Source organism: Symphalangus syndactylus, chromosome 19 (assembly GCF_028878055.3).
Source record: "Symphalangus syndactylus isolate Jambi chromosome 19, NHGRI_mSymSyn1-v2.1_pri, whole genome shotgun sequence".
NCBI classification, from domain to species: Eukaryota; Metazoa; Chordata; class Mammalia; order Primates; family Hylobatidae; genus Symphalangus; species Symphalangus syndactylus.
The window spans coordinates 10529995-10552032 of record NC_072434.2 but is presented as its reverse complement, the minus strand read 5'-3'; the positions used below and the strand labels follow the sequence as shown (position 1 = coordinate 10552032).

Sequence of the window (22038 nt, the reverse complement as noted above, 5' to 3'; positions counted from 1 at the left end):
ACTCTCTCCGGCCCTCTGGTCTCCACAGCAAATGCCCCTGTCCACCTCGTCTCTGGGCACATCTGAGGATAACGTCTGTGGCTGGTTTATTGAATTTGTTCTAGGCTTGTGTCCCCCACCGACCACCTGGCTCATCTCAGCTCCCAGCGGCACTGCGTTACCCCTGAGGTTGGCTCCTCTTCAATGTCCAGACCAGTGAGCCACTCTGTAGCCCTCAAATGCAGGGTAATTGGGTCACTCTCCATGGTGTCCACGAGAGGCTGCCGGCCACCTCGGTGGGCTCCTCCCACAATCCTCCATGTGGCACGTGGGGATCTCCAAATGCCTTCTGTGCAACAACAGAGCTGAGGCCAGTCCCAGGGGCTGAATGGTGTCCCTCCCTCTGATGGACACCAGCACAGCATGGACTTTCCCGTCCTGTCTCTTCATGTTGGGTGAAGGGCACTGGGACAGCGTGCTTCCTCGCTGCGTCCTCTCAGAGGCCCTGCAGTCCAGTCTACTCCAGCCTTGGAGATGACTGCCGAGAGAGGGAGGGTGGGCTCTCGGTCGCCCAGCTTCATCCTCTTCATCTTGTGCAGTTCACCAGAGGCAGAAAGGATGAAGGTTCCCTGATCCCCTTCTCTCGTAGACTGCCCCCAGAGCTAGTCCACCAGGCTTGGCTCCTAATGTGTTAAATGGGGGTAAATGGAATTTGGAAAATCTCTTTTTCTGAAAACTATACATGGCTTTCAAAACTTGCCTTGAGACTTGCAACCCTTTGTTGCAGGCAGGGCCCAGGATCCCCTTCCAAATTACTGAGGGGCAGTAAGTCCCACCACTCAGCACATGGCAGGAAGGCCACTTAACCGGGGAAATGAGTATCAGTCAAGTTAGTGTTTCCAAAAACATTCTCCTTGTAACAGACACTACCTAAATTTGGAAAAGTGATACAATTTCAAGCAGCAGCCAACTAAAATGATTCCTTTTGCAATTTAGGTTCATATCATAACTATACCACTGGAGAGAAAAGACAATGAATTACACATGTGGCACATACTTCTCACAAAAACTTTATGACTCAGTTGTCTGGAAGTTGTTTTGTAACCTTCTTAAATTCATACATCACCAATTCAGAATTTATTATAATTATAATCCTGAACAATCAGGACCGTTAGCTTCCCACGATGAAAGAATGACTAGCTATGATGATTTATATTTCCCAAGAAATTAACAGCAAAAGTTCATATTTAACCTCATTAAGATAATAAATTGCTTTAAACAACTTTGGGCACTTTCTTAGAAGCTGGTATTACTTAATGAATAGTAATATTCACTATTCATTAACTGCTGGGAAATTTTAAAAATGTTTGTTGATACTCTCTGTTGCTATGTGTCATTGAAAAAAAATGAGAAGAACCAACGAGGTCGCTGTGGTGTAGTGGCAAGGGTGTCTGAGACTCTGGACAAGGCCTTTGCTGTGAACCACGGGGAGAAGGTGGAAGCAGAGTTTGTGGTAAGAAGGCCTCGCTCTGCTCTACATTTCTATGGACCGCTGGGAAGGTGGCCAGGCACTTCCCTTCTCACCTCCACCTCTTCCTCATGAACTGGGCGTGATAATAGCCCTTAATTCATGGATTGTCTTGAGGATTAAAAGAGATGATGCACGTGAAGCTTTTAGTATGATCATGGCATGTAGTAAGCACTTAATACATGGTAACTACTAGCATTATATTGCTATTACCTTCAGCAAATAAGTTGATAACATTATATATGTAAACATTTATTTATTTTTGTACAATTCCAGGCATAAAGTGGATTCTTTATATGCCTGTTTTTAAAATATGCTGCTTTAAACAGTTCTACAATTCACGTTATCTTTTAATGGCCTTTTACCCAATCTGGGACACTGTTACAGTTGTGGCTTTACTCAATCTCTTCCTTTTCTTTGGGTAATCTTTTATCTTGAACTACCAAGAGTAGATGAATTGTGAGCTCACATAGCTGGAACAAATCTGACACTGTGGGTTTGTTCAAACAATTTTTTCAAATCAGATTTACAGAGGGATATAAATGAGAAAAGGAGTTTTATGTTAGGAAAAAAATGGTTTCTGAGAATTCTGAGGCTCTGATCTATGAGTAAAGGGAACCACAGGCTTATCTGCCCATCACTTACACCATTGGATGAGATCTCTGGAGAATGGAATACCTTCACAGACAACATCAGGGATAAACCTGATCACCGTCCCCTTTGTTGCCACATCTCACAGCTTCTCCCTTCTGTTTCCTCTCACTCTGACTCAAGGAGGGCTCTCAGCGCAGAGAAAATTAAGTCTAGTGTTTGCAGGAGGGCAAGACTGGGAGTGCTGGGGGTGGAGACGCTATAGGGTCCACCACTCTGGCAAAGAGCAGTGTTTGTGTGTTTGAACGTTTGCTCCATTTGAATATGAAAGAAAAAGAAATGAGGAGTAATTTTAGTAGGGAGGATTTCTAAAGAAGCAGTCGTTTGTCAATCTGAAATTTTTTTTTAAAGGAAGAATTCTTGGGTTGGGCTTACAACAAAAATAAATTGCAGTAAGTGTTAAAACTTGCCAGTCAATTACAGGAATAGCTTAGTGTTCCATCGTAGTTTCTAAAACCAGACAAAATCATTTCTTGCAAGCAGCTAATTCCACAGAAGTTTCCAAACCCATGAGTTTCACTCTCAAGTTCCCTCTAGGAGCAGAAGTGCAGGTTTGCTTGGGTTCCTAGCCTCTCCCTCAGCTCCCTCTATTCCCTCTAATAGATCCCTAGATGCTACTGATGGCTCCGGGAACTGATGGCAAATTGCCTGTGGGCAGGGTCTGTGCCTTGGTTTACAGGTGTACATCCACACAGCTCTTAGCACAGTATTTAGATTCATCGAGTATCTGTGTAATACAAGGTGTGGCTACGAAAAATCATTTTACAATATTGTTTGGCACGTGGCTGGGAAAGATCCTGAGGCTCTGGAGCTGGGGTGTGTGGGGCCTGGGGCAGGGGTGCCCTACGACTTTGCCCATTTTTATTATTCTGCCAGTGTCATCCCCTCATTTCTACACTTCCTCAGGATCAGAGGCAGGCACAAAGGGCATAGACAGAATATGACAAGTCAGAGAGAATTCGAACACTTATTTTAACCTTTTCACCAAATTTTTGTCAGAGAAGGAAATGAAGCAAGATACCAAGGTCAAAGCCTCCTCTCTTTTCCTTTTTCCTGTGCGCTCTTCTGGTGGAGATGCTCGGCTATAAAATGGCTCAAAACAGCTGGAACATGGAAAAAGCAATGTAATCAGCTGGTGCTGCAAAGGGCAGTGATGCGTGGACGAAGGGGTTGCTGGGGTGACCCAGGCAGCAAGGACCATGAGGGGGCAGGTAACCAGAAGCTGCCTTGTGGAGGAACTAAACCTCCGGAAGGATTTTTTTTTTTTTTAAGAATGAAATGGGCCGGGCACGGCGGCTCACTCCTGTAATCACAGCACTTTGGGAGGCCAGGGCGAGTGGATCACCTGAGGTCAGGAGTTCAAGACCAGCCCGGCCAACATGGCAAAACCTCATCTCTATTAAAAATGCAAATATTAGCCCAGCGTGGTAGCACGCGCCTGTAATCCCAGCTACTTGGGAGGCTAAGGCATGAGAACCTCTTGAACCTGGGAGGTGGAGGTTGCAGTGAGCTGAGATCGCTCCACTACACTCCAGCCTGGGTGACAGAGTCTCAAAAAAAAAAAAAAAAAGAAATGAAATGCGCAAGTCTCAGGTATTTATGGACTGGTGAAGAGTTGCGTGGAGGGTGGCATTCCCATCAAGGTGGCATCAGGGGCAGAAATGGACAAAAGAACTCCAATGCCATCATTGTAGAAGATGTGGGCCAGAGAGCTACATAAATGGGCACCAAGGGAGGTCTTAAAATCTGCAACTAGGTATGAGCCCAAAGGCATTGGAGCCATTCTCTGAGTAGGGCTAGTCAAGGTGATGATAGAAATGCCCAATCTTTTACACAGGCACAGGAGTCAGCTGGAGCAGAAGGCCTGCAGGGAGAAGTTGAGTTTTCTTCTCTAGCTATCCCAGGCCACCCAGAAGTCAGGGGATGTGACCAAAGGAAAAGGTGATCAGAAGGCAACTATACATGCTAGCACAGTGACGTCACTGAGGGATGTCAATGCCATCCTCTGCTCTTATGTCCTGCAGAGATATGGGAATTAGACTTAGTTCTAGTAGCCAGGAGACTCTGGAGTCCTAATTCAGGTCAGTTTCCCAGTGATCTGTCCTCAGTTTTTTACCTCTCCCCTCCCAACGCTCACCTTCTAAGTTCAATTAATAATGAATATAAATGCCACAAGCCATTAATGTGTGAGATTGTGATCCAGGGAAACCGACAAGTTAGAAATTTGCAATATGAACTCATTCATTCAACGAGTATTAGTTTAGAGCCCACAGGCAAAGTATGAGCAATGTAGAGACACAGCAACGAATTACAAGGGATTCTTCACCCCTGAAGCTTCAAATGAATATAACATTAATTTTCTCAAATCCTTTCATATAAAATCCCCAAGAAACCTCTTCAGTGGTTCTCTAGAGAGATATTTTTTTCTTCAGTTTTGTAAACAGATACTTTCATAATATAATCTATTTGCAAAACAAATGGTCAGAGGGGAGAAAAAAAAAAAAAAAAAAAAACCCAAAGAAACCAAAACTAGAATTATCAGCCAAAAACAGAGAATAGAAGTCTTATCTGAAATATTCTGTGATAGGCCAGGTGCAGTGGCTCATACCTGTAATCCCAGCATTTTGGGAAGCTGAGGCAGGAGGATGGCTTGAGCCCAGGAATTCAAGACCAGCCGGGGCAATATGGCAAGACCCCATCTCTAAAAAAAATAAACTAGCCGGGCATGGTGGCACACGCCTGTGTTGAAACCCTGAGAAAGCTTCTGAAACCCTGAAAAACTGAAACCCTGAGAAAGGTTCAGGGGATGATTTGTCTCTTAAACCAAATTTATTTTCCCTGAATTACTATATGCACTTAATTTAAAAAATCAAATCTATAAGGCTTCTATCAAAAATTATCAGTCCCTGGCCCACTTCCCCCACCTAAGTTCATCCACAGAGTTAATACTTCCCACTTTGTCAGCTCTTTATTCTGCTACATTAAATTATATCCATATTGTATGACCTTGAATCAGCCTTTTAGACATTATCCACTGACTTCCAGTTGTGGTGGATGAAGATTTCACTCCCCAACACTGCCATGTCAAAGCTGGTGTTCAAACAGTCACACTTAAAAACATATGGATCGTACTGGTTGGCACAGAAGCCTCCTCACTATCCCTGCCACTTTGTCTGCTCCAGCTCCATGTCCTGGGACACCCTACACTGTCCCAGGACCCAGCAGCTATAAGGGCCTCCACACTCCACCTTAGTGCTTTAACGAATGTCCATCTGACTGTTCAGTGCCCGTGCTGTACTAATTGCTAATTCCCATCCTTTAGCCTCCCAGTATAACTGTCCCAATTTTTTTTAATTTTTTACTGAATTCAGATTCAGGGTTTTTATTATTATGGCTATATAAATATTGTTCACTGGAGAACTAATTTGTAACCATGATTACATTTCTTTTTTTGTACAGCTTTCTGCCTTTACTGTAGTGAATAATTGCCTTGTTTCTCTGAATATCTTAATCATATTACAAAACATCTCCTTTATACAATTTTCTGCTTAGTTAACATTATCACTCGTGTTGTCATTTTTATTTTTTTTTTGAAAATATCTCTTTTGGAGTCCTACATAGTCTTTTTTTTTTTTTGAGACGAAGTTTCGCTCTTGTTGCCCAGGCTGGAGTGTGATGGCGTGATCTTGGCTCACTGCAACCTCTGCCTCCTGGGTTCAAGCGATTCTCCAGTCTCAGCCTCCCGATTAGCTGGGATTACAGGCATGCGCCACCACGCCAGGCTAATTTTGTATTTTTAGTTGTTGGTCAGGCTGGTCTCGAATTCCCAGCCTCAGGTGATCTGCCTGTCTCGGCCTCCCAAAGTGCTGGGATTACAGGCGTGAGCCACTGCACCCGGCCTACATAGTCTTATTCCAACCCGGTCTGCCTATTCTCCAAATCTGCTGATTAGTTAGTAGCCTGTAGACTTCAGTTTGCTGTGTTTTGGGAGCCTTAGTTTCCCAGATCCCATGGCTGCTGCTTTTTTGGTTTACCCTTTGGAATAGAGCACAGCCCCTGGTAGAACCCCCAAATGGGATGCCTTGGAGGTAATTTTTTTTTTTTGACACTTTGCGTATCTGAGAATATCTTTTAGCTAATCATGCACTTGATTATTAGTTTGACTGTGTATAAAATCCTAGGTTGTATATCATTTATGCTGAGAATATTGCTCCAGATGCTTCTAGATTTTAGGATTGTTGTTTAGTAATTTGATGCCATTCCAATTCCTCTTGGTATTCCTCAGGTCTGGGAATGTTTCTTGTGTTATTTTCATTTCTTTATTCTCTTTTTAAATTGAGATATACTTTACCATCTCACCCTTTTAAAGTGTATTGTTCAACGGTTTTCAGTATATTGAACAAGCAGTCATGAATCACCATAATCAAATTTAGAGGGTTTTCATCACCCTCAAAAGACATCCCAGGCCAGGCACAGTGGCTCACGCCTGTAATCCAGCACTTTGGGAGGCAGAGGTGGGCAGATCGCTTGAGCTCACGAGTTTGAGACCAGCCACATAGCAAAACTCCGTCTCTACAAAAAATACAAAAATTAGCTGGGCATGATGGTGCATGCCTGTAGTCCCAGCTACTTGGGAGGCTAGGGTGGGAGGATGGCTTGGGCTGGGGAGGCAGAGGTTGCAGTAAGCCAAGATAGCACCACTGTCCTCCAGCTTGGGCAACACAGCAAGACCTTGTCTCACAAAAAAAAAAAAAAAAAAAAAAAAAAAAAAAAAAAAAAAAAAAAATCCAATACCCCTTAGCAGTCACTTCCTATTCCTTCCACCCTCTCCATCTTTCCAGCCTTAGGCAGTGACTGATCTATTTTTTGTTTCTGTAGATTTGCCTATTCTGGACAGTTCATTTACATGGAGTCTACAAAAGACGGCAGTCTTTTGTGAGAGGCTTCTTTCACTTGGCCTGTTTTAAGGTTCATCTACACTGTGGCATTTACCAGTACCTCATTTCTTCTTATTACCAAATAATATTCCATTGAGTGGATAGTCCACATTCTATTTATCCATTCATCAGCTGATGAACGTTCAACCTGCTGCTACAGACATTTGTGTGTAAGTTACTGTGTGAGCATGTTTTCTTTTTTTTTTTTTTTTTTATTAATTTTTTTTGCATACAAAAACAATAATCACTTTCTAAAAATACATACAAACAAAAAGATGCGTATCAAACATATTAGGAAGGTTGCACATGGGAAGTCGGGGAATAGAAATGGGGGTGGGAGTTAAAATAAATGAGAGAGGAACTTTATATGGATCAGTGATAATAACTCAATCCTCTATTTGACAAAGAAGAGGGAGAAGGAAGAGGAAGAAAAAGAAAGTGGGATAAAGGATCAGAAAGGGAGGAAAATAGAAAAAATTAGAGTATGACTCCAGGGTAGACCTGTTTTGTTGTCATTGAGTTGGTTGCTTGGTTTGTCTGTTGTATTCTTCATGTTTCGCCAAGTTGGCCAGACTGGTCTCGAACTCCTAGCCCGAAGTGATCAACCCGCCTCGCCCCCCAGAGTGCCGGGACCACAGGCGTGAGCCACCACGTCCAGCCCCCACATTGCTTCTGGCCTCCGTGGTAGACCTCCCAGACGGAGCAGCCAGGCAGAGGAGCTCCTCACTTCTACCCAGACACGGGGCGGCCGGGCAGAGGGGCTCCTCACTTCCAAGACGGGGCGGCCAGGCAGAGACGCTCCTCACTTCTTCCCAGACGATAGGTGACCGGGCAGAGGCGCTCCTCACTTCCCAGACGATGGGTGGTCGGGCAGAGGCGCTCCCCACTTCCCGGACAATGGGTGGCCGGGCAGAGGCGCTCCTCACCTCCCAGACGATGGGTGGCCGGGCAGAGGCACTCCTCACTTCCCAGATGGGGCAGCCGGGCAGAGGCGCTCCTCACTTTCCAGACGATGGGTGGCCGGGCAGAGGCGCTCCTCACCTCCCAGACGATGGGTGGCCGGGAAGAGGCGCTCCTCACCTCCCAGACGATGGGTGGCCGGGCAGAGGCGCTCCTCACCTCCCAGACGGGGCGGCCGGGCAGAGGCGCTCCTCACTTCTTCCCGGACGGGGCAGCCGGGCAGAGGCGCTCCTCACTTCTTCCCAACGGGGCGGCCGGGCAGAGGCGCTCCTCACTTCTTCCCGGACGGGGCGGCCGGGCAGAGGCGCTCCTCGCTTCTTCCCGGACGGGGCGGCCGGGCAGAGGCGCTCCTCGCTTCTTCCCGGACGGGGCGCCCGGGCAGAGGCGCTCCTCACTTCTTCCCGGACGGGGCGGCCGGGCAGAGGCGCTCCTCACTTCTTCCCGGACGGGGCGGCCGGGCAGAGGCGCTGCTCACTTCCCAGACGGGGCGTCCGGGCAGAGGCCCTCCTCACTTCCCAGACGGGGCGGCCGGGCAGAGGCGCTCCTCACTTCCCAGACGGGGCGGCCGGGCAGAGGCGCTCCTCACTTCCCAGACGGTGGGTGGCCGGGCAGAGGCGCACCTCACTTCCCAGACGATGGGTGGCCGGGCAGAGGCGCTCCTCACTTCTTCCCGGATGGGGCGGCCGGGCAGAGGCGCTCCTCACTTCTTCCCGGACGGGGCGCCCGGGCAGAGGCGCTCCTCATTTCTTCCCGGACGGGGCGGCCGGGCAGAGGCGCTCCTCACTTCCCAGACGGGGCGGCCGGGCAGAGGCGCTCCTCACTTCTTCCCGGACGGGGCGGCCGGGCAGAGGCGCTCCTCACTTCTTCCCGGACGGGGCGGCCGGGCAGAGGCGCTCCTCACTTCTTCCCGGACGGGGCGGCCGGGCAGAGGCGCTCCTCACTTCCTCCCGGACGGGGCGGCCGGGCAGAGGCGCTCCTCACCTCCCAGACGATGGGAGGCCGGGCAGAGGCGCTCCTCACTTCCCAGACGATGGGAGGCCGGGCAGAGGCGCTCCTCACTTCCCAGACGATGGGTGGCCGGGCAGAGGCGCTCCTCACTTCCCAGACGGTGGGTGGCCGGGCAGAGGCGCACCTCACTTCCCAGACGATGGGTGGCCGGGCAGAGGCGCTCCTCACTTCTTCCCGGATGGGGCGGCCGGGCAGAGGCGCTCCTCACTTCTTCCCGGACGGGGCGCCCGGGCAGAGGCGCTCCTCATTTCTTCCCGGACGGGGCGGCCGGGCAGAGGCGCTCCTCATTTCTTCCCGGACGGGGCGGCCGGGCAGAGGCGCTCCTCACTTCCCAGACGGGGCGGCCGGGCAGAGGCGCTCCTCACTTCTTCCCGGACGGGGCGGCCGTGCAGAGGCGCTCCTCACTTCTTCCCGGACGGGGCGGCCGGGCAGAGGCGCTCCTCACTTCTTCCCGGACGGGGCGGCCGGGCAGAGGCGCTCCTCACCTCCCAGACGATGGGAGGCCGGGCAGAGGCGGTGAGCATGTTTTCAATTCTCTTAGGTTTAGAACGTGGAGTAAAATTGCTGGGCCACATGGTAACTGCATTATCTCTTTGATAATTTTGAGTCTGCTGCTTTTTCTGCATGCTCTCTCTGGAATGGGTATCAATTAGACTTTGAACTTTATGAACTTATTCTCTTTATTCTTACTTTTCTAATTTGCCATTTCTTAATCTTTGTGTTTTATTTTTTGGGAAAATTTCATTTTATCTCCCAGCCCTCCCACTGAATTTTTATTTCAACTTCCGTATTTTTAATTTTCAAAAACTTTTTCTTATTTACTGAACATTAATAGCATTCCGGTTTTCCAAAAAATGTATGATTTTCTCTTCTTTCTGGGAGTACAGTCGTCATTCTGGGATTTTGCTTTGTATGTATCTGTTTTCTTTGAGGTCCTTTATTCTCTTTGGTTCTTGTTTAATTGACTCAGTTAACCACCACACATCCAGGGCCCATCATGTGCCAGCAATTATTCCAGGTGGACGGAATAAACATTCCTGCCATTAAGGGACTCACAGTTTTTTGGTCTGTCTTTGATGCTGGAGACTCTCCTCAAATATTTGGTGAATCAGTTTTGTGCATTTTTAAAATATAAAACTTAAATAAAATAAAGTGAAGAAATTTTAAGTGTATAGTTCAACAAAATTTTACATATATATATACAGCCATGTGAGCCCACTCAGATCAAGATACAGAACATTTCGCTCACCCAAAAATGTTTCCCGTGCCATTCCTAGTTAATATCTCCCCTCTCCCCAGAAGGAACCACCATGGCTTAGTTTTGCCCATTCTATGATTCCATACACAGTATGTATTCTCTTGTGCCTGGCTTTGCTTCTTTTATTCAATATAGTATCTTTGATATTGATCCACATTGTTATAACAGTAATTTGTTCTTTATTCCTGTATTCCTTCCCTGATTATTTGCCTAAAACATTTAAGAGTGCTCAAATGTCACCTCTTCTACAAAGACTTCCACGACTTCTCTCCTAAGTTCCACACATACATCTATCATACCATTTGCTGCATGGCATTATCATTGTTTGCACACTCATCTTCTTCACTGGAATATGAGCTTCCTGAAGGCAACATTTGTCTTGAGTGTTTTCACTTCCTTTATCAAAAGAAGTAATAACAGTGATCATAGAGTACTCCTATGCGCCATTATTAGTCTAAGGCCTTCACATTATGAACTCATTTACTTCTCAGAATAACGCTATGAGGTAGGCATAATTATTATCCTCATTTTGCATATGAGAAAACTGCAGCATAGACAGGTTATGTAACTTGCCCAATGTCACTGAACTAATAATGGTAGAACTGCAATCTGAACCCAGATGATCTGGTTCAGAGGCTATGCTCTTTTAAGATCTCTGACTTTTGATCATAGACAGGTTAAGTAACTTGTCCAATGTCACTGAACTAATAATGGTAGAACTGAAATCTGAACCCAGATGATCTGGCTCAGAGGTTGTGCTCTTAAGATCTCTGACTTTTTCCTATTCAACATAGTGCTGGAAGTTCTGGCTGGGGCAATCAGGCAGGAGAAGGAAATAAAGGGTATTCAATTAGGAAAAGAGGAAGTCAAATTGTCCCTGTTTGCAGATGACATGATTGTATATCTAGAAAACCCCATCGTCTCAGCCCAAAATCTCCTTAAGCTGATTAGCAACTTCAGCAAAGTCTCAGGATACAAAATCAATGTACAAAAATCACAAGCATTCTTGTACACCAATAACAGACAAACAGAGAGCCAAATCATGAGTGAACTCCCATTCACAATTGCTTCAAAGAGAATAAAATACCTAGGAATCCAACTTACAAGGGGTGTGAAGGACCTCTTCAAGGAGAACTACAAACCACTGCCTAATGAAATAAAAGAGGATACAAACAAATGGAAGAACATTCCATGCTCATGGGTGGGAAGAATCAATATCGTGAAAATGGCCATACTGCCCAAGGTAATTTATAGATTCAATGCCATCCCCATCAAGCTACCAATGACTTTCTTCACATAATTGGAAAAAACTACTTTAAAGTTCATATGGAACCAAAAAAGAGCCCACATTGCCAAGTCAATCCTAAGCCAAAAGAACAAAGCTGGAGGCATCACGCTACCTGACTTCAAACTATACTACAAGGCTACAGTAACCAAAACAGCATGGTACTGGTACCAAAACAGAGATATAGACCAATGGAAGAGAACAGAGCCCTCAGAAATAATGCTGCATATCTACAACCACCTGATCTTTGACAAACCTGACAAAAACAAGAAACGGGGAAATGACTCCCTATTTAACAAATGGTGCTGGGAAAACTGGCTAGCCATATGTAGAAAGCTGAAACTGGATCCCTTCCTTACATCTTATACAAAAATTAATTCAAGATGGATTAAAGACTTAAATGTTAGACCTAAAACCATAAAAACCCTAGAAGAAAACGCAGGCAATACCATTCAGGACATAGGCATGGGCAAGTACTTCATGTCTAAAACACCAAAAGCTGCTAATTTTTGTATTTTTTGTAGAAATGGAGTTTCACTATGTTGCCCAGGCTGGGCTCAAGTAATCTGTCCACCTCAGCCTCCCAAAGTGCTGGGATTACAGGCATGAGCCCACCGCGCCTGGCTTTTTCTTTTCTGAAAGAGAATTTTAAGACCCTATTCAATCCAGACTCTTTTTATCATAGAGCAAGATTTGATTTTCAATTTTTTCCTTCAACCTTTCCAATTCCCTAAAACTACAGACTTTCTTGCTTTTAATCCTTAGCTTACTAGTTCTTGGCCTATGCAGAAATGCAACTTCTCCTCTTACACAGTATACTTATTCAATATTATTACTGCTATTGGTCATGCTTTTCTTAGTTAATAATGCTAATATGTACTGTCTTTCCCAGTGGTATTTCTATTTTAAACTCTGCTATAACTGTGGAGTAAAACTTTGGGCTCTCAAGAGGATTTCAAATCTCAGCTGTCTGCCTGGGGACTTTAAAATATAACCATTTTTCAAAAAATTATAAAAATTTCCAACACAAAGTAGACTATATTCATTACACAGATTCAACATTAACAGGATTTTTGTCACATTTCCTTAATCAATTCCTTTTCTTGTTTCTCTGCTGAATATTTCAGAGCAAATCTACCATGTCATTTAAAAACTCTATGTAGCACAATATACCTCTCTTAAAAGGGAGGACGGACCATGTTCTTATATAATCAAAATGCAATTAGCTTATATAATCTAATAGAATTAACAATAATTCTTTTGTTTGGGGACCTCTGAAGTGAAACAAATCATACAGAATTTTAATACCATAAAAACGTTAGCACTGTGAAAATAGCAACATATTATGCAGCCTCAAAACAGTTTTAAACTGAAGTCCAGTATGTTCAGAAACGCAGGGTGCTGACCCACCATCCATCTGAAGCTGAGCTCAGGAATGCCTAAGACAACTCATAAAAACACACAGCATCAAGATCAGTCTTTGTACATTATTTCAATGAAAAACACATGGCTGTGTACAAATATACAGATCTCAAACTGTAACATTGAAACACAAAATGCAGTAAAGTGGCTTTATAAGTTTTCTTCACTGAGACAGACCTTCTGGTGACTTCTGGTGAATCTAGACATTTATGATTATTAATACATAATAAGCAAGAGATACAGATTTTCCAACCTCATGATCAGTAAATTCCTTTGAATAATGAATGAAGGTATCAGTCATCAAAAGGGGAAACAGTTGGTAAGTTCGATGGCCCTGCCTACACTGTATAATGTAAGACACACAATAAGAGCTATAAGAAACTATAGTTAAATGTTAGAAGTAAAGGCAATATCGTTTTCTCAGACTTCTCCCAGTGATTATATACCTGATATATAAACATCTTCAAATGTAAAATAGTTCAATAACACAATGACACTTTGCCAGTGTATTAATCTGATATATATTTTGAACTGGAATGATCTGTAAAGAAATAAATAAGAAACCCTAAAAAGAAACCATTAGTTCCAAGTCAAATTATGTTAATGGTCTATAGAAAACACTAAGTGTGGGCAGGAAACATTGGCTACATGCCAATTTTTATTTCAAAGAGTAATGTTGCACAAATAATAGTCATCATTGTCTTACACAAAAAAATTCCTAAAATTAATCTCACAAACCTAAATTAGCTGAACATGGAGTAACAAAGTCAAAGCCAGTATTATCATCAGCACATTAATCTGATAAATCAAACTACATCTTTAAAAAAAACCCTGCATCTGCTGCTGTGCAGAACTGATAATTACTTTTCAGCATGTAAACAAAAAATCATTATACAGCTCTCTCTCTTTTTTTTTTCCTAGAAAGATGTATACCAGGGAAACACAACAGAATTTGTTACTTGTTAAATCCCACAAAAGCTACAAGGGAGCTGAGAGTTGGTGGCACTTAAGGACAGTAAAAGTCTGCACTTTTAATATTTTTAATGCCCACTGATGGGCTTTGTGTCAATACTTTTTAAAATGCTTTTTATTTACAATAGATAAAACGGCAAGGAAATACAATATTATATCGTATCCCCACACAGAGATACTATATTTGCATAAATGAATCACTAGTAAAAGAGTTATTTCTTATTTCAAATGAAGTCTTATCTAGGTATTAATTAGGCTGTAATCTAAATGTTGATGGTGCCTATTTTCAACTCCCAAAATAAACAGAAAAAACTCATGTATCAAGATTAATTTTCTTTGGCCGCAATGGATACCATTTTCTCTGGGGGCAGTCTTTAGTTTGCTTTCTTTTCAGTACCACATCCGACGTTTTCCTGGAAGCAGTCTCTGTTGGTGTGGTTTCTATCTGTGTTATAAAGTTCTCAGGTTTAGCATCTGGTTTCCTATAACAACTGGAAAAGACTTCTTGGTGAATCCTCTGGAGGTGGATAACAGGCTGCATCCTGAGAACTTGGGAAAATCCCTCTCCTTGTTCAATTAATGCAGGCAAGGACTTCAAACAAACAAACAAACAAACAAACAGTAATATTCAACATTAATCTTAGGTTGAAACGCAAACAGACAAAGATGGACACAATACTCTAAATTTTTTTTTTTTTTTTGAGAAGTCTTGCTTTGTTGCCCAGGCTGGAGGGCAGTGGCGCGATCTCAGCTCACTGCAATCTCCACCTCCCAGGTTCAGGCGATTCACCTGCCTCAGCCTCCCGAGTAGTTGGGACTACAGGCATGCACCACCACACTTGGCTAATTTTTGTATTTGTAGTAGACGTGAACTTTCACCGTGTTGGCCAGGCTGGTCTTGAACTCCTGACCTCAGGTGATCTGACTGCCTTGGTCTCCCAAAGTGCTTGGATTACAGGCGTAAGCCACTGTGCCCTTGCTGATCCAGGCTTTAAATGCTGGATTGTAGGTTACTTATGTGGGCAACCTGCTTAGCCTCTCTGTGCCTCAGCTTCCTCATCTACAAAAGAAATAACAGTATCTGTCTCATAGGATGTAAGGATTACATGAGGCAGTACATGTAAAGCAGTTGGATGGTGCCCATACCAATTATTCAATACATTTTAGCTGGTATTATTATCCAAAACTGTTCGGTGAACTGCTAACACCCATAACACAAAAATATAATCAACCTTTAAAGAAGTCAGATATATTACCTGGCACATAGTAGGTACCTGATAAATGGTAGCTATTATAAATGTTACTGTTGCTTAATAAATTCATTAAAGATTGATTTAAAAGACCGCTGAGAATTCCTGTTACAGCAGACTAAAACACATATGAATGTTGAATGCAAATACCTAGCCATACATTTTGTTCGTTTCATAATTTTTTTAGCACATAGCTTTTACCTTCATGGTTTCACTGATCTCCTTCGCTACTGTTTCCCCTCTGCATTTCAAATTTTCCATATGAGGGGCTGCAAAAAAATTGCCAAACAGGAGTTTAGGTTTGTATCTAATAGCAAATCATAAAAGGCATATAGATACTATCTGAAAGGCATATAGATGCTATCTGGACAAAAATCTGCTAGGACGATTCACCTCAGCTTAATCTTTCTTAGAGTGAGACCATTATAATAATAGAGTAAAACTAAAAGTTATAAGCATAAGATGGTAGATGAAATTCTATTATGAGTAGTCATAACACTGTGTGCCCCTAAAAGAGAGTTCAATGTTCATTCTATACATTACCTACCACTATGTTTAACATCTTTGAGCACTATCATCAGATTTTTAAAGAAATACTTTTTATATTACTCTGAATTTTATAAAAGTAACACATATTCGATCTTGAATATACAATCACACTGCACTGAGATCATGCCTAGATGGAATTAATCTGGAACAGATTATCAGTAATACTACTTTCTCTTTCCTTACTTCCTAATACATATTTTCTTTTTCCAATCTTTGCTATAAATGTTTATAGCTATTCCATAAGACAACTGCATATTCAATGATACAGAAGGATAAAAATCTTACTAAAACTGCAAACAAAACTGAAAATAAGAAAAAACTGTTCCATTATGAAATGATCTATGAATTAGTTTTTAGAAGAGTAGTTCTCATTAGAAATTTCTTAGAGCCAAAGCAAGTATATAACTATGTTAGGAGGGCCACATTTTTACTGGCTAGAAGAGATAGGTCAATAACCCAGGCAAAATAACTGCTATTTTTCTTTTCTGACTTGTCTTAGGTTTCATCTTTAAAAAGTGAGAACACATTTAGAAAAATGGAAATGAACCACAAAAACAGCTTACTGAAAGAGGGCACTCAAAGAAGGAGACAGACAATGGCAACAGGATAATCTCAGAAAAGGGGTTTTTTGGGTTTTTATTTTGTACCAGAAATTTCTCTGGCAATTTGGTGAAACCTATGAACACCTTCTCAGAAAAATTTTTAATGTACTTGTTTTTTAAATTTAGGTATAATTTATATACAGTGAAAAGTATAGACAGTAAGTTCAGCATTCAATTAATAAGTGTATACCAAGACACAGGACATTTTCTTCACCCTAGAAAGTTCTCTTGTGCCCCTTTCCCAGTCAATTTTCTCCATAAGAAGCAACCATTTATCTGATTTTAATCACTATACATTAGTTTTGCTTATTCTAAAATTTCAGAATGTTTTAAAATAAAATTTAAAATGTAAGTAGAAAATTGCGATAGGTAATATATGTGCTTCTTTATTGATGATTTAAATAACAAAATTGATGGCATAATGATTACCATAATATAAAAAAATGAGTGTAAACAACAGTGTGAGGTATCCACAACAACAGAAAATGAAAATATCTGTGGCTTTAGGTAACAGAAAGAAAGTTAGTGATACTGATAACATCACCACTATTACCTACATTCAAAATGGAAGGAAATGCTAAATTTCAGTTTGAGGCTAGTAAAAATAAAAATGTACTTTTTTTCCTATACAAGTTCACAGGAGGGTCCTAAGGATCCTTGCTTTGGAATAACATCATAATTTCTATTACTTACAATTTGAGGAGATTCCCCAAAAGTACTCAGGGGCATAACAATTGTTAAATTTTCTCTGTGGTATGGCAAATAATTCATCCTTTGGTCCTCCTGTGGCAATATGGATTCTAGCCAGACCCACACTTACTCTCTCTTCAAGCTTCCACACCTGTGTAGGAGCAATCCGTTCAATGAACATTTATGATGTATCTTCCATGGGCTAGGCTTATGATATGGTTTGGATCTGTGTCCAATCTCATGTCGAATTGTAATCCCAATGTTAGAGGTGGGGCCTGGTGGGAGGTGATTAGATCACGGGGCGATTTCTCCCTTGGTACTGTGTTATGATAGAGAGTGAGTTCTCGTGAGATCTGGTTGTTTGAAAGTGTGTGGCACCTCACCCCCAAAACAGCTTCTTCCTGTTCCATCTATGTGAGGTGCTAGCTCTGCCTTTGCCTTCTGCCATGACTATAAGTTTCCTGAGGCCTCCCAAGAAGCTGAGCAGATGCCAGCATCATGCTTCCTGTACAGCCTGCAGAACTGTGAGCCAATTAAACCTCTTTTCTTTATAAATTACTCAGTCTCAGATATTTCTTTACAGCAATGTGAGAACAGACAAATACAGCTGAGCAGTAGGTATTTATAATAAGTAAAAATGGTCTCTGCCCCTCAAGGAACATTCAGTTTAAAAGAGAGAAACACACAGGAAGTTCTCCAAAATTAGCTCAAACTTTTCCTGGGTAGTCTCATGTTTCCATGATCTCAGTTAACACATACCTCACCTCCTGCCTGAATGGACCCTGCCTTGCTACAGGCTCCCACTGGGTCCTGCACAGTTCTAGTAAAATATCTGGAAGACATCATTGCACTAATTTGTTTAGAATAAATTTCTCAACCCTATCAGACCCGACCCAACACCAACCCCCACTTCAGAACATATTTTGTAAAGATCCCATTACTATTCTAAAGCAAAATTCATAGGTAATATTTCTACACATATAAATAGAAATAAAGGGAGAAATAATATTCATCAAAATATGTACATAATATATTTAAATATGCTCAGACCCAACCATACCAGAAGACATAATGAAGTACTCTCAGACTTGTGCCTACTTATAATGAGTAAGCTTGGACTTAAGAAAATTTACATTTGAAGCCATTCTATACAGAAAACAGAAGATCAGAAGTATGGATGGAACTTGAATAAAACTTAATGTTACATAAGAAACAATAGATTAGATTTATTTGAATATAAGAGGAAGAAAAACTGAAATACAGATAACATACCAAGACAAAGTACTGACTGTTGAATTGGCGAAAATTAGGAAGTACATTATTTCTACAAATGAGATGGCCTTATTAAAAGTGTAGTGTCAAAATTATCCCCTATAAAGTGAAAAAGTGCAAGATTAAAGTCTAACAGAAAACGTATCTCCTGCTTCAAAATTCCCAGAATTTAGACTATAGTCAATATATACATTAACTTGAAAAGACTTCAAAGATCATACTGTCGAAAGGTGATGAGAAATAGAGGATGGATTAGGCAAAAATATTAATACAAGAAACTATACCGATGATATGTGGCTGACCTCTGTAGTTAATCTGAGTAACACTCAAAACAGGCAATTCAAAACTATAATTAGAATACTTTAAACATTTTAAATCTTCACATAATTTCTTATCATTGTGGTACAAAAATATAATTTTTAATATTTAGTTTGACAATAGCAAATATACCTAAACCACTTCTGCTTAAAAAAAAAAATGAGATCCCTATATTTTGTGTGCTTCTGTTCATTCAGTAACATTTGGTTCTAGTCCTAAGGGCGCTCAAACTTTGTTACATATTTTCCATCAGCTTTGCTGCTTTTGCAATAACTAAAGAATGCATTTAATTAAAATCCCTTTTAATTAAAATTGTTGGAAATGCTGTAAGTAATTCCTTAGGAAAAAACAGGTATGAAAGTCTCAACTGAATCTAAAACATTTACTGATTAAATGTTGCTCTAGCTGCAAAGATTTTTGTTTACTTTATTTTTTTTTTCTTTTTTTTTGAGATAGAGTCTCCCTCTGTCGGCAGCAGGGAGTGCAGTGGTGCGACCTCAGCTCATTGCAACCTCCACCTCCCAGGTTCAAGTGATTCTCCTGCCTCAGCCTCCTGAGTAGCTGGGACTACAGGCACGCACCGCCACACCCAGCTAATTTTTGTATTTTTAGTAGAGACAGGGTTTCACCATGTTAGCCAGGATGGCCTCGATCTCTTGACCTCGTGATCCGCCTGCCTTGGCCTCCCAAAGTGCTGGGATTACAGGCGTGAGCCACCACGCCTGGCCTATTTGGTTTTTTTAGCTCAATTTTCCCTTCCTCCACATGTTCATTAACAGGTTCCATGTATACTTCAAATTCATTTGTCTCTTATTCTTAAATACCTTGTATATACAATCTTTAAATATAATCACCCTATCTTAAACATAGCATGCATAGGAGTGACATCATCAAAAATGGTGGCATAGGAGATTCCAAAGGCCCATCCCTCCACAGAAAAAAGCTGGCAAAATCTGTCACAATCAACTTTATCAAAAATCTGGAAAACAGTCAAGGGTTTTCACCAATCAACAGAATGTTTAATCAAGGCAAGAGCAAGTGAAATCTGGTAGGAGAACTTGGTGTATTTTAATTTACCCTTGCCCCATTCCCTTCTTCCTGGCTTGGTGGCAGTAATTCCTAGAGTGGGTTACTGGTGCTGGAGATAACAAAGTAGGCTCTGCTCTCAAAGAATTGTATTGTTTTGACCTGGTGAGTGGCTCTCTGAAGGACTAACGCAAAAGGCTTGCCTTTATTTCACCTGATTTGGAACTCTCTCAGGGTGGAAAAGCGGCTACTTGGAGGTTATCTGTTAAAAACATTGAAAGGTAGTGAAGCAGCAGATGCAGCATGCAGCACAGGAAGTCAGTCGGGGCAAACAAACTGCTTGCTGAAAAGCTCCCAACAAGCAGGATGGGAAGGCAAAGGCAGTTAAGAACTGCCTGGCTGAGAGCTGAAGGCATATCACACCATATACCTACAGAGTTTAATCTTTTGTTTTGCTCCAGGCATTTAAGGAAATCTCTGACAAATCACTAGCTGACCACTAAGCTAATGGAATGGAGACTTCAGTGACTACAAACAACAAAAAACATGGTATTTCCAAAAAAGGTTTAGAAAAGTCACTAAACAAACAAACAACTACAACTCACCACAAGCAGCAACAACAAATCCTGGGAAGATGGAAGAATCTCATTTCTAGAGTTACCATATTAAAATATTTGAAATGTCCAGTTTTCAACAAAAAATTATGAGGCATGCGAAAATACAAGAAAGTATGGTCCATTCACAGGAAAAAAAGGAAATGAACAAACTGTCACTGAGGAGGTTCAGACACTGGGCTGACCAGATAAAGACTTTCCATCAACTATCTTAACATGCTCAAAGAACTGAAGAAAACCTAAATAATGTGTGTCACCAAAGAGAGAATACCAATGGCAGACAGAAATTATAAAAAGGAACAAAAAGGCCGGGCGCGGTGGCTCACGCTTGTAATCCCAGCACTTTGGGAGGCCGAGGCGGGCGGATCACGAGGTCAGGAGATCGAGACCATGATGAAACCCCGTCTCTACTAAAAATACAAAAAATTAGCCTGGCGTGGTGGCGGGCGCCTGTAGTCCCAGCTCCTCGGAGAGGCTGAGGCAGGAGAATGGTGTGAACCCGGGAGGCGGAGCTTGCAGTGAGCCGAGATTGCACCACTGCACTCCAGCCTGGGCGACAGAGCGAGACTCCATCTCAAAAAAAAAAAAAAAGGGAACAAAAAAAATTCTGCGGCTAAAAAGTATAATAACTGAAATGAAAAACTCAGAGGGGGGACGGTGAGTGTTCAATAGCAGATTTGGGCAGGCAGAAGAATCAGGGAACTTGAAGGTAGGCCAAATGAAGTCTAAGAGATCTGTGGGCACCATCAAGCCCATCAATATATGCATAACAAGGCCGGGTGCCATAGCTCACGCCTGTAATCCCAGCACTCTGGAAGGCCAAGGCGGCCGGATCACGTGAGGTCAGGAGTTTGAGACCAGCCTGGCCATGATGAAACCCCGTCTCTACGAAAAATACAAAAATTAGCTGGGTGTGGTGGTGCATGACTGTAGTCCCAGCTACTCTGGAGGCTGAGGCAGGAGAATTGCTTGAACCTGGGAGGCTGAGGTTGCAGTGAGCCAAGATTGTGCCACTGCACTCCAGCCTGGACACCAGAGTGAGTGAGACTCCATCTCAAAACAAACAAACAAACAAACAAACAAACTATATATATGCATATGCATAACAAGAGTCTCAGAAGGGGAAGAGAAGAGACAGGGGCAGAAAAAATATCTGAAGACATAATGGCCAATAACTTCCCAAATTCGATAATACATGCATTTACACATCCAAGAAGCTCAACAAACTCCAAGCAGAAAAACTCAAGGAAAGCCACATCAAGACACATAATAATCAAACTGCTGAAAGCTAAAGGCAGAATCCTGAAAGCAACAAGAGAGAAGTGATTCATTACATATAAGACATCCTCAATTAGATTAACAGCCAATGTCTCATCAGAAACCATGAAGAATAGAGCAGTGGGAGGATATGGTTAAAGTGCTGGAAGACTTTTAAAAAATCTGTCCACCAAGAATTCACTATCTGCCAAAAATATCCTTCAAAAATGAAGGTGAAATGAAGACATTTCCAGATAAAAACTGAGGGAATTGTCTGGGCACGGTGGCTCATGCCTGTAATCCCAGCACTTTGGGAGGTTGAGGTGGGCAGATCACTTGAGCCCAGGAGTTCGAGACCAACCTGGGCAACATGGCGAAACCCCATGTCTACCAAAAATACAAAAAAATCAGCTGGGCGTGGTGGCACATGCCTGTAGTCCCAGCTACTCAGGAGACTGAG

General features: G+C 42.4%; 1 protein-coding gene across 3 annotated transcripts in view; it reads right to left on the bottom strand.

Annotated features, from left to right (window-relative positions):
• Positions 1-13530: 13530 nt before the first annotated feature.
• NSL1 (NSL1 component of MIS12 kinetochore complex) overlaps positions 13531-22038 on the bottom strand; it is a 39777-nt gene continuing 31269 nt past the window's right edge. Inside the window, exons 5-6 of one of the 3 annotated variants that reach the window (XM_055233628.2) lie at positions 15452-15519; positions 13654-14592 (exon numbers count right to left, since the gene is read on the bottom strand). In XM_055233628.2, the coding sequence (XP_055089603.1) occupies positions 14314-14592; positions 15452-15519 (347 nt within the window). In that variant the 3' untranslated portion in view covers positions 13654-14313. The other 2 variants (XM_055233630.2, XM_055233629.2) reach the window with 2 other exon arrangements.